This window comes from Hippoglossus hippoglossus, chromosome 10, assembly GCF_009819705.1.
Source record: "Hippoglossus hippoglossus isolate fHipHip1 chromosome 10, fHipHip1.pri, whole genome shotgun sequence".
Taxonomy (NCBI): Eukaryota; Metazoa; Chordata; class Actinopteri; order Pleuronectiformes; family Pleuronectidae; genus Hippoglossus; species Hippoglossus hippoglossus.
In genome coordinates this window covers 17,750,825-17,766,554 of record NC_047160.1, presented here as the reverse complement: position 1 = coordinate 17,766,554, position 15,730 = coordinate 17,750,825, and the positions used below count along the sequence as shown (strand labels likewise).

The 15,730-nt window shown below is 43.5% G+C and overlaps 1 protein-coding gene and 1 long non-coding RNA gene across 2 annotated transcripts; both read right to left on the bottom strand.

Moving 5' to 3' along the window:
- Positions 1 to 8,711: 8,711 nt before the first annotated feature.
- Positions 8,712 to 12,676, bottom strand: p2ry4 (pyrimidinergic receptor P2Y4). The gene is made up of 2 exons (XM_034598547.1): positions 12,340 to 12,676; positions 8,712 to 11,352 (listed from the first exon to the last, which is right to left on the bottom strand). Exon 2 carries the CDS (start codon positions 11,315 to 11,317, stop codon positions 10,220 to 10,222), a length of 1,098 nt encoding a protein of 365 aa, XP_034454438.1. The 5' UTR covers positions 11,318 to 11,352; positions 12,340 to 12,676; the 3' UTR covers positions 8,712 to 10,219.
- Positions 12,677 to 14,186: 1,510 nt separating this feature from the next.
- On the bottom strand, positions 14,187 to 14,968 carry LOC117769569. Its single transcript, XR_004615257.1, has 2 exons — positions 14,459 to 14,968; positions 14,187 to 14,241 (listed from the first exon to the last, which is right to left on the bottom strand). It is a non-coding gene; the product is annotated as an uncharacterized LOC117769569 (long non-coding RNA).
- Between the last annotated feature and the right edge of the window lie 762 nt (positions 14,969 to 15,730).

Below are 15,730 nucleotides of genomic sequence, written 5' to 3'. Positions count from 1 at the left end.
TTTACTTATTTAATGTTTCCATATATATCTTGCGCTGTTTATGCAAAACAATTAAATCAATTGCAAAAATCAATACATTTTTACCAAAAGAACTGTATATATTTTTAACCATTAAGCACTATTATCGCACTGAATACTTTTTCAATTAAGGATTCATTTGCCAAAAAGTCATTCACAGACAAGGTTCAGGACGTTTCCCTACATTGTGACAGTGTTGATGAAGACGGGTTCCGTAGACTTCGGAAAACTTCCTGACAAAGTTACTATAAAACTGAAATAACACAAATCTGGAGGACAGATGTTCCCTGAGGGAGGGAAACGAGGTACAACCATCACAATGTCCTGATGTGTACGGACTGAAACAGGAACCTAATTGGGTTATTTTGGATTTGAGATGAGTGTTTGTGTAAAACGCAAGGTTATCGCCAATCACAAAATAATTTGTATTTAACCACATTATACAACAAGAATGTTATTTTCCTGCAGCAAAACATCTGAAAGATATAAAAAAAACTAAGTTAAGTTCATCTTTTGAGCTGCTGAAGAGAACTCGGTGTCTCGAGCAGCTCAAACAGATCATCGGGAACATGAGTGTGAATGAAATAATCCTCCAGCAGATCTAGTCTAAAGTAAAGTGGAAGACATCTGGACATAAATCTTTGCTGTTTGCATTTAACCTGAGACTGGAACATGAGAGGGGACGTTGTTAATCTCGTTCTGCAGCATCGCTACTGGCTCCAAAGCTTATATATATATGTACAGGATATTTTTGTGTTTATATACAGTATATATGTGAGTGTGTGAGAAGGCGCTCACTGATGCAGTTTCACATAGTAAGAACTGGAGTCCGAGATGTATAATTACATTGATCAGGGAGAAATTACAGCTCTGGGAAAGAAGGCAGGACTCGCATAATCTTATAGGTGTGTCACAGAGGAGAGGGAGGCAGGGAGACGGGGGCAGAGGGCGAGAGAGGGAACCTGTGGCGTCTTTACTGAAAATCCACGTTAGTGCCACCCATCACACACTATTAGCTGCCATCAAAGTTCTAATTTTACTCTAGCATTACACCCCGCTCCCTGTGTCCCCCTCCCTCCCGCTGGTCTGGATGGTGCAGCCTGGTGGGAAAACGACATTCAATCCGCTGTCCGCCCCATTCAGGCCAAATTGGCAAATGACAGCTCTCCGCCTCTCAGATTTCGGGAAATGAAAGGTGCCACCGCCACCATCCGCCCGAGCCTCCCCGAAAGATGCTGCTGGTGGGGGAGGAGGAGGGCTGAGTACAGGGGGGGTGGGGGGCGCGAGGGCCAGCGAGGCCGCGAAGTGGACCAAGGTGGGTTAACAGCCTCCCTTGTCCTCCTCTGCGGTGACGGCGCTGGACAGAGAACACAGAGAAAGGAGAGAAGAATGCCTACTCAGCACATCAAAGAAACTTCCCCTCGGTCCAAAGGAGGAAAGTTGACCTCGATCCCCTAATCACCCACTTTACCAACCCGGGCCGAGCGGCGCGGGCACAGGAGAATACGGCGTTTGGCCTCCTGGAGGTCATCAGCAGCGAGAGGGCAGCACGCGGAGGTGAGAGGCCTTCGCTCTGCATTAAAACCAAAGTGTGTGAGCGCAGTCAAAAACATCCTGCAGGAATAAACCTTAAAGCAAGTAAGAAAAAGCTCATATAAGGAAACTTTAAAAGACATATATGACTCATGTATGGGGAAGCATCCCTTCAGCGCGGTCTTTCCCCAGCGCTTTAACTACCACACATGGAGAAAAGACACAGAACATGCTGTGTGAGTATATTGTGTGTCATACTGGCCGCCTGAATGAATGGCACTCTTACTGCTAATTAAGTGCTAATGGCAGTTCCCCCTGCGGAGAATACTAATTAATTTTCCATTCTTCTGCAGGCTGAGCGTGTACTCCACCGCGGCCTAATGAGGGGAGGCAGGTACATCTTGTCCCAGGCTGGGTTAATAAGCACAACGCGGTGGGGTCTGACTAGAGAGGGCCATACCAGGGGGCTGCTTCCTGTTCCCTAATCTTGACACAGCCACCCCCCCCCCCCCCCCCGCCGGAACACACACAATGAGCCACGGAGGTAATGAAAGGATTTGTTTCATAACCTCAGGAAATAGACAAGTGTGTGTCCTCGGGGGAAACCTCCGCCAAAGTTTTTTGGAGTGTGTACAAATGTAAAATGAGGAAATTCTGAATTTATCTATACATAAGACAAGCAAACAGCCTGCAAACTAATACTAAATTATTTTGTTTATATGTAAGACAATATATGTGGGGGTTTATTATTGGGTGGGGGGTGGGGGGGAAGCAATGGTCAAGTATAAAAGTACACGGAAAACTGTTCGTTATTTGAACAAAAGATTAAAAGATTATTGACACCAGAGAACCATTTCATATTGGGTGTGTGTTTTTTTTCCTCCCGTGTGTCTTCCTGCAGAATTATGACTTAGAAACTGCTGATGTCTCTTAGAAAACAACTTCTATTTCATATAGTTTCCAGCTCCCGCAGAATGTGCACCGCCGAGAAATAAATAAATACATTACCTGTTTGGATGCAGAAAGCCGGGGGAATCAGATTCAAAGTGCCTGAAGAATGAATGGGTCGCGCGGGTATGCGGGTGCGTGCATGAGCGTAAACATAGATTGAGGATGCTATTGGAATTACCTGAGTGAGATAATGGTGGTGCATTAGATTAACTTTCAGTCCTTAAATGCAACACATTTAGGCAATCTTGTCCCCCAAAAACATGTCAGTGTCTGAAAGGCCTCCCTCTCGCTATCAGGAGCCTCTGGTCCCCCACACTGATGCAGCTGGCAAGGCGCTACCGTCGACTGTCAAAACGAAGCGCCAGATCTAGTTATAAAATAATTGAATTTTCATATCAGAGGGGACCAGAGTCCCAGCAGACAATAGGACTGCTGAGTCCTCTCTGATATTGGCTCAGGCCCTTTGCCATGCGCATGAAATCAGTATGTTAATGTTCCAGGGTTTTCTTTTTTTAAGGGCACTTGTGCTCTCGCAATGTACTACCGATGCGGTTTCAAAAAAATTGCAACTATTGATAAGTAGGCAGCCAGCAACCCCTTCGACCCCTCCTCCCTCCCAACATGCCCGCCCCTGCCTCCCCCCACCCCCCCAGCCCGCCGAGGCTCTAGACATTCTCGCGCCCCCATCCTCCCCCATTATTAAAATTGTAATTTATTTTTCTAAATCAGAATGACAGCTTGCTTTCTTTTCTCTGCAGCAGGCGGTGAATCACCAGGCTTTAATTACTTTCGTAACTTCGCTGACCCTGTGAGCGTGCTGCTCTCCCAGAGAAAATGGGACCTCCAACAAAGGCACTCCACAGCCACAGCCGCCTCCGGTTCATTCAAAATGCGAAAATTTATCAAACTACGGATTTTATAAGATTTTGTTAACATTTCAACTCCTATCTTTTTCACACTCCCCCAAAACAACCCTGCTTGCAACAGCTCTGCACTCCAATCTCCCGGCACACCTCCCTGAAGAAACTCTCGGCAACTAAACAACCTCGCTGCAACTCTCCCTCTTCCCTCCTCTCCCTCTTTCAGTGCGCGAGCTCGTGTTGACTCAACAAGGTCTCCTCGGGTCACAACAGCCAGAGGTCACACTATTATCAGTAACCCTGTCATATCCAGGCCGCGGCCCCCGGCAGCAGGGAGACAGACAGTGCAGGGTCCCGGGGCCACAAAGCGCAGATCAGCGGAGACAAACGCTACATTTGATCACTTCACAGATCTTTGGCCTGCAGACATCAGGGTCAAGCTCCATTCACCGGAGCCATAGTCCATCGCAGAGCCATCAACGGCCTTTTCTGACCACAGGTCGTCGCCTCAGTGGAGCAGCGTCTGTGTTTAAAAACCACGAAACTCTTCCTGAAGCCACCACGTGGATCACGACCACGACGCCATGTGCAAGAGCGCGCGGCGTGACTTTTAAGTGGAACAGGAAGGTTTCAGATGTTGCCCTCGTCAGGCATGTTTCTTGTTCGCCAACAGAGCCCTATTTGCTCTGCATTATTCCCGGGGCCTGACTTATTAAAGTAGCTAATATGGTGTAATCCCCCGCTATCGCTCTCACCTTCTCGCTGGCACACCTCTGTTTTGGGCCGTGCCACTGTGTGAACCGGGGGGTGCGCAGGCACGGTTGGTCTTTTGCTGACTGCCTGATAATTGAATGAGCGATTATCCCTCCCATTAATAGACAATGATACAGAAAGCACTGCCATATGTACGGAATATTAATGAGAGGCTGCAGCAGCCTAGATAAGAGGAGCGCCACGCAGTTGCTGTAATAGGGGTTAAAACAATTTGCCCCCTCCCCACCACCACCCCCCACCCTATCCGTCCACACACACACACACACACACACACACACACACACACACACACACAGCAGCTTCCATGATTTCCACCATGCTAATCCTCCATCCTCTCACCAGCTAAGCAGGCTGCCACCAACCAACCGCCCCCCCATGGCCTGCACTTGTGCTTGGCGCTGACCTCGCCGCTGCCAAGGCCGACCCGCCTTTGTGTGCGAGCGCAAGCAGGGTCACTTGACAACAGAATGACATGCTAATGATGGGAAGCAGCGGGTGTTTAGTAGTTATGTTATGAGACATTTTGCACCAACGGGGCAGGGGGAAAAACTTGCAGCCGTTCAGAATTTCTCTTCTTTGATGAAGGATAAATAAAGTAAACCACCTCCTGTCGTTCACAGTTTTTCTGACTTTTCATACGTTCTTTTCATCTTCTTGCTGTTTCTAGTAAAGTGTAGTTTTTTTTCTTCTTCTTCTTCTTACGTTCAAGTGAAGCAAAGATGCAAGTGCAGCTGAAGCTCACGGTGCCACAAAGGCCCATCGAGCATAACCTCCATCAAATTTCATTAACGGTTGCAGAGAGTCAGGCAGGTGAAACCGTCGGGGCAGACTTCTATACGAATCGCCGTGCCAATCAATATCCAACATCTATTAGCATTTGGAAAGCAATATTTCCCCTTTTACCTTGCAATAATTGTGCTTAATGCTGTGAAGTACCTTATCATTGGTCTGACGGCAAGAGAAAGGCCAGTTACCATGGCGACTGTGAAAGCCATTGGTTTCCTTTTCAGCGGAATAATGAACTTCTCTCCTCCGTGTGTCACTCTTCCACTCCACTCTCAGCCTCTTCGATTAAATTGAAGTCCACGCGTCCTTGAAATCCCTCGTCTCTGCCTTATAATTTGCTAAACAAGAGAAAAACAGAGAGAAATGTTCAAGGCTCGACAAATGCATCGCTTTAGCCCAAGGCGGAGGAGGAGGAGGCTGTCACAATCAATACAGTATTTTTCTCTTTAATTTACTAATATCTCCTCCTAATTAGAAGTTTATTGTAATGGCTGTTAAACTGCACTTCCCATGATGATGGAAGGATTTAGGATGATGTTTTCCTTGACAGTAACGTGTCATGTTTTTGAGATGATCGTTACATTTTTCTCTCAGAAAACCTGTATTGATCCTCCAGATGAAAAAAAAAGAAAACTCTAATACATATTTATAAAACAGATTCAAATCGTTATTTTCGAGTGCATAATAATCAGTTGCAATTGCAGTTCAACTTTTTTTGCATTTTGGGGTATTTTAAATTGAAAAGAAATAAAATAAAAGCCTTTGTCCTGCACTCCAAAATGTGCAAATCTGGGGCCTTTGTGTCAATCAACGTGATAGTCGCTTGAGCTGCTGGGGGAAGACTTGAAGCTGACGGACAGCTTGTCAAAAGTCTTTCAAAGTTAAGAGGCAACAAGCAATAGATAAGGACGAGCTGTCACGTTCAATAACAATGGAAGCATGAAGCCGAACAGACGTGTCAGAGAGCTCGACAACATGCTTCGCTGCCGGGTTGTTTATTCTATATTTCTGTTAGAACAAAAACAAAACTTTATTTATAACATTATTTTACAAAATGTACACGTCTCGTTACTTTTAACAGATTTTGTTCAGTAATTATTTTTACTGAAATGGCTGCGGCTGGTTGAAATAAGCATTAGCACTGCATTGCTTTGGTATTTTGATTGGCTAAAATTATTTGATGTGATTTATTCAAGAATGTTTCATTAGTGTGGAATTTTTTTTTTTTTCTAAAATGTGTTTTCGTCATAATTTGGAACGTCTTCCTGTTTTGCCACAGTCAAAGTATTTATATAAAGAACCCTGCTAATAAACAACTCCAGAATTTCTAGTATTATTAATATTTAACCTTAAAAGGAAACATGAATATTATCTTGATTTTTTAACAACATTCACACATCTGTAATTCTGTTTTATATCAATTATTTAACAATATTGAGTAATTAATCCATAATTTGGTGAAGATTTTCCTGGAAGTACGTTATTATACACAATTTATTATTTATAGGCCTACTTATTATTGTAATAATAAAACAACAATTATCCTTCCTTAGATTAACACACACACAAACACACACACACTCATGTTAACATATATCCTGTCAGCATCATTTAAATCATTTGGATGAATATTTGAGTCGACCTACCTCCTAAAGAGCAACAGACACATGAAGTGAGACTCACACGTCTTATTCTGTTCAACAGGTCATAGATGTAATTCTCTAACATAATGTAGCCGTTAGGTGGAAAACCTTTTTTATTTACTGTAGATTACGATTTCAATCTTGTTGGTCGTGAATTTTACATTTTATCAAAGCAGTTATTAAACTGTGTCACAGATTTTTCAGAGCCCAGAGGAAGACGAAGCTCATCTTTGAATCGTGAAAATCACCAGAATATGTCATTTCAGCTCAGTTCTGTTGTTTCCTCGTCAAAAAATAATATGACAAGAAAAATGGGTGAAGAGGAGCAGAGGTTTTCAGATCAACAACACAAAGTGCAGAATGATCTCTGATGCACCACGGACCAACAATAACAACACAAACGGTGACTTATGCTTTGTAATAATAAGATCCCACTGATTTTAATATTTTTTTATAATTTATAATTTACAAAAAACTCGACTACTGGTTTCACCAAGAAATCAGACACTGGACTCACCTGTAATCTCTTCACGGGGGCTGAATACATAGGTTTGGTTTTAACACGTGTTTTCTTCCACTGCACTGGGTTGTGAAATGCGTCCTGGTCTTTTTTCTGCATGTTTTTTTAATAAAATAAAGCTTTTAATCATAAGTAAACACTTGGCACGTTCTCGGGTAAATGTGCGCTTTGTTAATCTGGGACATTACACCGTGTTTCCGGGTCGTGTGCAGGTGACCCTTCCTCTTTACCTGTCAGTCACCGCTGAGGGATGAAATACTCCACCGACATGTGACCAGACAATTGAGTCAAACTACAGAAACAGAGACTTTGTTTTTAATCACCTTTCATGCGTTAAGTTTTCTGATCTATTTCCTTATTTCGTCCAAATCAGTGAGCACTCAACGAGTACAACAACCTGCAGGTTTCTGCTCTGCAAGAGACCACAGGGAGGCGCTGGTGAGCTAATATCCATAGACTGTGGATAGAGGAGTGAGGGAGTGAGTATCCAGAGTGAGGTGAAGTGCTGAAGAAGAACAGAGATGTTTGAAACATTCATCTTAATCATCATTGAATGAGCTGATTGGTATCAGGTCACTTCTGTTTGTTCTCCATGATGTGAGTTGGTGGAATATGAAGAGAAAGAGGATGACGGAGAGTGGTGGAGGAAGTTCTCCGACTTTTTACTCAAGGAAATAAATAGTAAAATAAATAGACAAAGATGTTCCCAAGTAAAGGTTAAATGTGGTACACATTAACTTTTATACTTGAGTAAAAGCAAGTGTGCCACATGCAATCTCTTCCCTGGTCTAACAGTCTGCTACATTATTAACTGTGCCGACTGCGTATTTTGTTTAATACAAGAATAAAACAGACTCTGTCATAATCATAAATAATTCTGCAGATGGTGCAACTGCAAACACTTTTATTGTCACATTCATTAAAAGCTAAATCTTGGCGATGGCCTCCTCTGAATCCATTCATCCATCTGTGATGCTGCTGCTGCTGCTGCTGTTGTTAGGGTCTGACGTTACCTGCCCACTCTGATTGGATCATTGATTACTTTTCAAAAATGTAACACAGTGCATGGTAAAAAATGAGGTGGAGGAGAAAGTACAAATATGAGGTGAAAAGTACCCCAAATAAAATAAATCTACTTAAGTAAAGTAGCCTACAGATATATGAAAAATTTAGTAGAGTAACAACAGTAAATAAATGTACTTTGTTACATCCCAGTAGCTGATGAAAGGAACTCTCCTGATCAAACTTGACTGTAAAGAGTCATGAGATGTACATGAGATGTGATGAGCATCTGTTTCTGATGAACCGTAGTTTGTCAATTACAGGCAATGAATAAGAGAATTCATTTCAAGTTGAACTGTGACTCCTGCAGGAAATTGAAACATCGCAACCAAACTGGGTTCGATCAGAACATTCAGGCCCAGAACATCATTTTAAAATCAAAGGTCTCTGAAGAAATGTCACCAGGAACATTCGTATGGGAACTATTCAGATGTGAAGCACTGCAATGAACAAGCAGATGCAGAGCACAGATTAGAAAGGGGTTCACACAATGTGGAAAAACTATCGATATTTTAACTTTACAGGGAAAATTAAAGGGAACTTCAGGGAAAATTAAAGTGTGAGATAAAACAAGTTCCTCCTCCTTATCTGGTTCGCGTAAAACTGTTTCATCATCGTTACAGTATTTATTTAGTCAACACCCTGATCCAGAAAAAGGTAAGTCTGTGCCAGGACTCTGAAGGCTGATTTATCCTGAGGAGAATCTCCAGGAGTATAACTCTGCTTTCGCTTGAGAAACACCTCCTGTACTGCAGCTGCACAGGTGTCAGCAGGTGGACAGTTTAGAGAAATGATGCATTTTGTTTCACAGTAATTCATACAAATCCATTTCTCTTTTATTGAGGATGATTATTAGTCTTCCATGATATCACAGAAAGTTTCACTGTATTATCAGTTCATGATATGTGACATACAACAACCCCAGTAACTTGTATGGTCACTGTCAATCCTGCAAAACTATCAAGTATCAGTTTAGATTTCTGATATCAGAAAAAGGCCTTTAAATTCCATGCATCTATCCCAAAGGTGAAAGGGGGAGAAAGGAAAATCCCTTTTCCGTCTAATGAGGCGTGGGTGGTTTGAAAATGGAAAAAAAAAAAAATCGATGTCTTATCCAGGTCCGTCCCACTGCTTCTTTTCTTCATGGTTGAGCAGAGGCAGCAGCTGTGAACGCTGAAGGACAAAAACAGCTGGAAGCGGAGCCGCTCTGGCTGGAGCTGCAGTTTCTGAGTAACACACAGACACTGCTGATAAAAACAGGAAGAATTGTCTCATCATAACTTTCTCAATTTTGAGACGAGAACCAGCATGTCCATTTTTATCACACGTAACCTTTACTTTAATATTTAGATCAGTGTGTGTCCAATCAAAACTTTGTCCTGGCGTCTTGTCGAAACATCTGATTTACTTAAAGGCACATGTCTCACGCTGCTTTCAGACAAGCACTGAATCTCAGGACATTGTCCAGATGGGCTGTATTGTCTCCAGAGAATGTCCCAATGTCAGAACACAGCAGGTGATCCACCTTAGGATTCACAGCGAGCGAGTGGGCGTGTTGAAGAAACAAAACAAAAACCGCAACCAAAATCTCCGCAAGAAAAAATGCTGCCATACACCTCGACATTTTTAATCTGCCTGCTGCACCACTCCTCACCTGAACGCTGCAGAGATGATGTGTTGTTGTGAACACGTCTGAGCGGAGAGTCTCCTGTTGCGTTGGTCATGTGTGAAAGTCAAACTCCGGAGAAAGTCCGGACCCAATTCTTTGCACATTCTCCCAAAGAACGTCTGAAAACTGCTTCATTTACTATTCCCCCACTTCTTCTCAGCACCGGCACCATTTCCCACAGAGAGGAACCCTGTTCAGTGTGAATACTGTCTGCTGCAAACTGAGTTTAGTTTACTCTTCCTTTTGAACGTCATTTTAAAAACATAACAGAAGGTGAGTGGAGGGGAAACGTGGTCGTCATGCATGTTAAACACAAATACTGAAATATACAGGAGAGAAACTGTAAGTACATTTGACTGCACACTAGTTCCAGACCTCTCAGGTGCTCCTGAGTGAAGATGTATCAACATCTCTGCACCTCGCCTGTAGCTTTAAGGGCTGAGTTACAATCGACCAGAGCAACGCCGCGGTTACTGTTCGGCTGCGTTTGTGCCTGTTCGGGTGTTCGGCTGCTCATCGTCCGTCTGTTTCCTGTCAGGACGGACATCATTTTGGAGCGGTAGTGATCCCCAGCCAGGAAGTACAGGATGGGGTCAATGCAGCTGTTGACACTGGCCAGCGGCCTGGTGATCTTGTAAGTGAAGTTGACGATGTTGAGGAATCTGCAGTCCAGATTTAACACGCGGGAGGTGTAGTAGAGGGTCCGCGTGATGTGAAACGGGACGAAGCTCACAGCGAACACCACCAGCACCACGATGATGAGCTTGATGGATTTCTGATGCGAGGCGTTGCCTTGCTGGCTGCCAGACAATCCACGCCTGGGCCGGCACAGGGTCCGCGCCATCAGGAAGTAACACACCACTATGACCGCGAACGGGACGCAAAACAGGAGCACCATGACAACAGAGCTGTAGTCCACATACTCCACGAAGGCCTGCTGGCTGGTGGTGTCATGGCACAGGGTGTCGTTGTCCCTCCTGGACGTGGTGACGAAAATGAGGTTGGGCACCAAGCACACACTCACCACGCACCACACCATCCCGCACACCAGGTGGGCGTGACGAGACTTCACCAGCGTCATCGCCTTGATGGGGTGGCAGATGCCCAGGTAACGGTGCACGCTGATGCATGTGAGGAAGAGGATGCTGCTGTAGAGGTTGGCGTAGAAGAGGAAGCGCACTATTTTGCAGGCGGCCAGCCCGAAGGGCCAGTGGCTGCGGTTGGCGTAGTAGTAGATGAGGGTGGGCAGGGAGAGGACGTACAGGAAGTCGGACAGGGCGAGGTGGAACATGAACACCGTGCTGGGGTTCCACGGACGCATCTTCAGGAACATCCACAAGGCCGCAGCGTTGAGCACAAAGCCGACCACGAACACCAGACTGTAGGACACGGGCAGCAGGATGTATTTAAACTCCTCGTCGAAGCGGCAGCTCGAGTTGAAGACTGAGGTGAACGTGGTCGACTGGTTGAGTGTCTCACGCCTGCTGTGTAGTGCTTCCATGTCATGACCTCTCAGTGGAACCAGGAGACTCCAAACCTGTAGAGGGAGAAGACAGAAAATAGGCTTGTTGATGAACAGTAAAAAAATGATCTGCAACCACAGTGCTCTCAGATTTATGGACACACACCGCTAAACCCGCTAAAAAGGCGAAATGACTCTTTTCCCATCGCCAGTGGAGGAGTTTGCCTCTCTGTGTTTTTCCCTCCGATGCGTCATGTTCAACATCACGAGCGCACAGAAGACTGAGGCTCTCTCAACTCGCTGTCTTGCAGAATTAGCGAGTCCTGCCGGGTGTCACGTTTACATCACTGCCGATCGGAGCCTAGCCAATTAAATCCTGTGTCTAATGTAGAGTTATTTTAAACTGGAAGTAAATGCAGATTGTATCCATTCCCATTGCAGACAAAAGCCAGGTGTTAGTGGGGGTTTTGACTGGTGTACAAGTGGCTGTGCTAACATGAACTACACTAAATATGTTTGTTAAGAATTTTTAATTTCTAAACTTTTTTGAAAAAAAATAAAAAATAAAAAAAAGGAACAATTTCCAAAATATTGTCAACGATGTGTGGCTTTAGAGTTAACAGTAAACAAGGAATCAGGAATTGTGCACCGATGTTGGGACATTTAGTCCGAGTAAATTGTGGCCCCCCTTTATGGCCCCTGATCAAGAAAAACCATAGATCTGCCACTGCTCTATACATGTATATTTAAGTATAGCTATAATACGAATTTCACCCAGTTCTTTAACAGTTGTCAAGTGACTTAAATTATATATAGGCTTTGGTAGTAAACCAAAAATAGTTCTTCAGCATTTGCACCTGTTATTTTCCACCCCCCGTTGGTCTTAAAAGTTTAAAGTGTTTAGACGAGGATTCACTGTCGATCCACATCTGTGCGCTTTTCCAAACTTCTCCACATCTGCTTCTACACGCCCCCCGAACAACACAGGCGATTATTCTCCGTCAGTATTTCTCACCCTGTAACTTTAAGAACCAAGTTACACCAACACTTCTGCTACTCACCCCCGACAGGATACTTACAAAAAAAGAGCAGGAGCTGGTTTTAATTCCGGTGCCACAGAAGGAAATCGTCTAATTCAGGCGGTTTCTCTTTTCAGCGCAGATCCGAGGAGTTGTTCCTCTCGCTCCTTCGTCTGTTCCCTGGCTCTGCTCGTCCAGCCGGGACACATTAGACCATCAGAGACGCAGTGTGCGTGTGGAAGTGGAGTCCATGGCTGCGCTGCACACAGTCGCCACCGTGCGCAGGAGACGTGGAGAGGAGTTTACGCACGGTCCGTGGATGAGATGGGAAGTCACAGAGCTGAGTGGACAGAAGTGCCGCCCAGAGAAAGTCCCCACAGTGAGTTACTTTCAATTCTAGTGCAGCTCTATGAGGGAGTGTTGGGGATTATTAGATTTGAGTCACTGTTTCCTTCCACAGAAATCATCCTCACCAATATCTGCTTATTGACTTGTATACGCTGAGCTCCCTTATATTGCTGCAATACTAGAATTTATGTTAACAGTTATCACACCCAGCTCTGCAGCCACAACCTTAACATCCTGTTTACATGTTAACATCTACACGAGTCACATTCACTTAAACACAAGCTTAATATGAATATTTGAACTTGCTGCTGAAAGTTAATAATTATTTTTGAATGCCGGGTTTTGAATTTGATATATTTCAAGCTTAATTTTACGTAAAAATCATCTTGATATTCTTCCTCCACCATTGGAGGCATCATTCCTGCATCTCAGATACAAAAAAAGCATTCCCATGACAACGCATAGGCCTAATGGAAATCAATACTTCTACTGTATAAGTTAATATTTGTCCAGCTGAACGTTCGGAGACTGACTGTAGCTGCTCTGTTCCCTCAGGATTTTTTATGTGTGTGTGTGTCAGGCTTTCAAGATTCACATGACAGGGTTATAGTGCTGTTGTCTGCAGACGCACAATAAAAGTATAGGCGTCATGAGGACTTTCACTTAATAGGTTACCAAGTGAACCACAGTGGGATTGACCCATAGATGCCAACAGGGGTTATATCCACTCCAATAACCCAAAGACATTCACATTGTGTGTTTCATTTCTTCAGAAGTAGTTTTTCAGGTTTAAATAGTTTCTTCAGAAGTCATGAGTTGAGGAAGTGTTATGCAAATCCTTTCTAAAGAAGTCTGACAAATAACAGAGTATAGAAATTATTTATCCATACAAAAATAATTCAAATGTGAGATATCAAATGTAGCATAAAACATGCAGCAGCAGCGGCCTGTGTGTGAATGAGTCGGTTCAGTGTTTATGTTCTCTCTGAGTTGCTGCGGTTAACATGTCTGGAATGTGAGTGGGCCACTGACAAAGCATGTTCCCCATCAGAAACCCACTCAGAGGGTGGCTCGAGGCAGATGGATTTTACGGCACCACAGATGGAATACGCGTTAACCTTCATGGCCACCGTACACACACACCCACACACACACACAGTTTTATACCTCTGCCAAGGATGTTATGTTTCAGCCCTCTGCTTGTTTGTTTGTTGTCAGCAGGATTATCCAAAAACAACATACATTTTGGCGTGGATCTGGAATTTTTTTTTACTTTTTTCCGGGGGAACAATAAATGGAAAAGGATCAGGCATATTAAGGGAACTGATACCTGTGAGTGTGTGGAATGTACTGCAGCTCATTTCAATTTAAAGGGAATGTTGCTGAGTGCCATTCTAGTTGTTACAGGAAAAATGTGACACAAATATGCGTTCACGCTTTCAAGCTAAGATGAGATATATTCCCTCTTCTGTACAATACATATGAAGCTGCTGCCCGTGACAAGTTAGTTAAGCTTATAGATATGTAAAAACAACATGTTGCTGTATTACAGGGTTTATGAATCAGACTATTTCTTAGCCAGATACAGTGATGGACCTTTCATCAAACTCTTGTCTAGAAAGTGAACACAAGCATATTTCTCAAATATCAAACCTTTGATTATTCCATGAAATTTGCTTTGATTTGAGGAGTTTTCTTTTGTCCTGCGCTTTAGAGAAAATAACTCCACACTCATGTTCTCAACAATGTTGTTGCATAATCAGCGACCCTCTGCCGCATGTCGATCAATTTAAACTGTTTTCTTACAACAAACCTTTGTCTCTTAAAAGAAAAAAACATATTTAAACCTATGTATCCCTTCGATCTGGATGTCGCCAAACTTTCCCAGAATGCTCCCATGGTGCTGACATCATTGCGGCTGTGATAGCATTTCGAGGTCAGTGACACATGCCTGCTCTCAGCAGAGAGGGATGTGTTTGGTCACGTCCTAATAAGTAACTACCTTAACTGAGAGCAACAGGCGAAAACACAGACACACGGAGTGGTGTTATTTTAGGATCATATTCAAAAGCTGTCTCATCTCTTTCTGCCGTGATCTCTTATTTAAGTGAGCTGATAAATACACATTTGTTAATGGACTTCCCGGTTATTACAGGCATCACACACTCCTGTAGTTCTATATACACACACACATCCGTGAACAGTGGAAAAGCATTGGGATTTGGTCAGTCATCCAGACGACAGAGATATTCTCTATAAAAAAAAGGTTTTGTGAGGCCACAGTGACCTTTGACCTTTGACCAACAACTTCCCCTCAGTTCATGTTTGAGTCCAAGTGTAAAGTTTGCTCCAAATTTGATGTTCACAAGAATGGGAGAGACGGACCAGTGGACGTACCTATAGACATACAGACATCCCAAAAACCGCTGCCGCTGGCCTCAAAAAAACCTCAGAACTCTACAGTAACATCAACAAAAAGTCAAATATGAATCGTGTAAAAAGTGTAAAAGAGAAATCAGACACTGACTTAACCTTAAAATAAACAATATGATGCTTAGCTGGTGACACTTAGTTTCTTTTTTGCTTGACTTCCACATAACGAGAAACATCATCTGACATTTGCCATGAACAGATTTATGGTTTCATATTAACTCAGCAAATGTGGCCGAGTACTGTTATAAATACCATCTAAAGCAAAGATGAGCAGTTAATGAATGACATATTTTCTTCTCGTAAAACGTCATTGTGAAACCTTTTTTTGTTGGCTGGATTTACAAACTCTTCTCTTCGGGGAGAGTTTGCTGATAATCAGTCAGGTTTACAGGTCAGTGAGAGCCGATGTTAAACAACATGCGTCGGTGCAAAGATGTGAAGTGAAGGAGACATGAAGAGGACTTGAGTTTGCTTGGAAACGGTCGAGAGTTGCTTTATGCACTTTACTTTAAAAAGGCTGCATAAAACATGCAGAGTGGGCGTAGGTGCTGATTAAGTGACACGATAGCAACAATATGAGACAGTAAACAATATGAAATACAACTGGTCCTACACGAACTTTACAGACAATGTTCCAGTAGGTACAGCTACG

What these genes read in the sequence shown, in the direction of transcription:
- p2ry4 (XM_034598547.1), bottom strand. Translation starts at nt 11,317, where the DNA reads ATGGAAGCACTACACAGCAGGCGTGAGACACTCAACCAGTCGACCACG.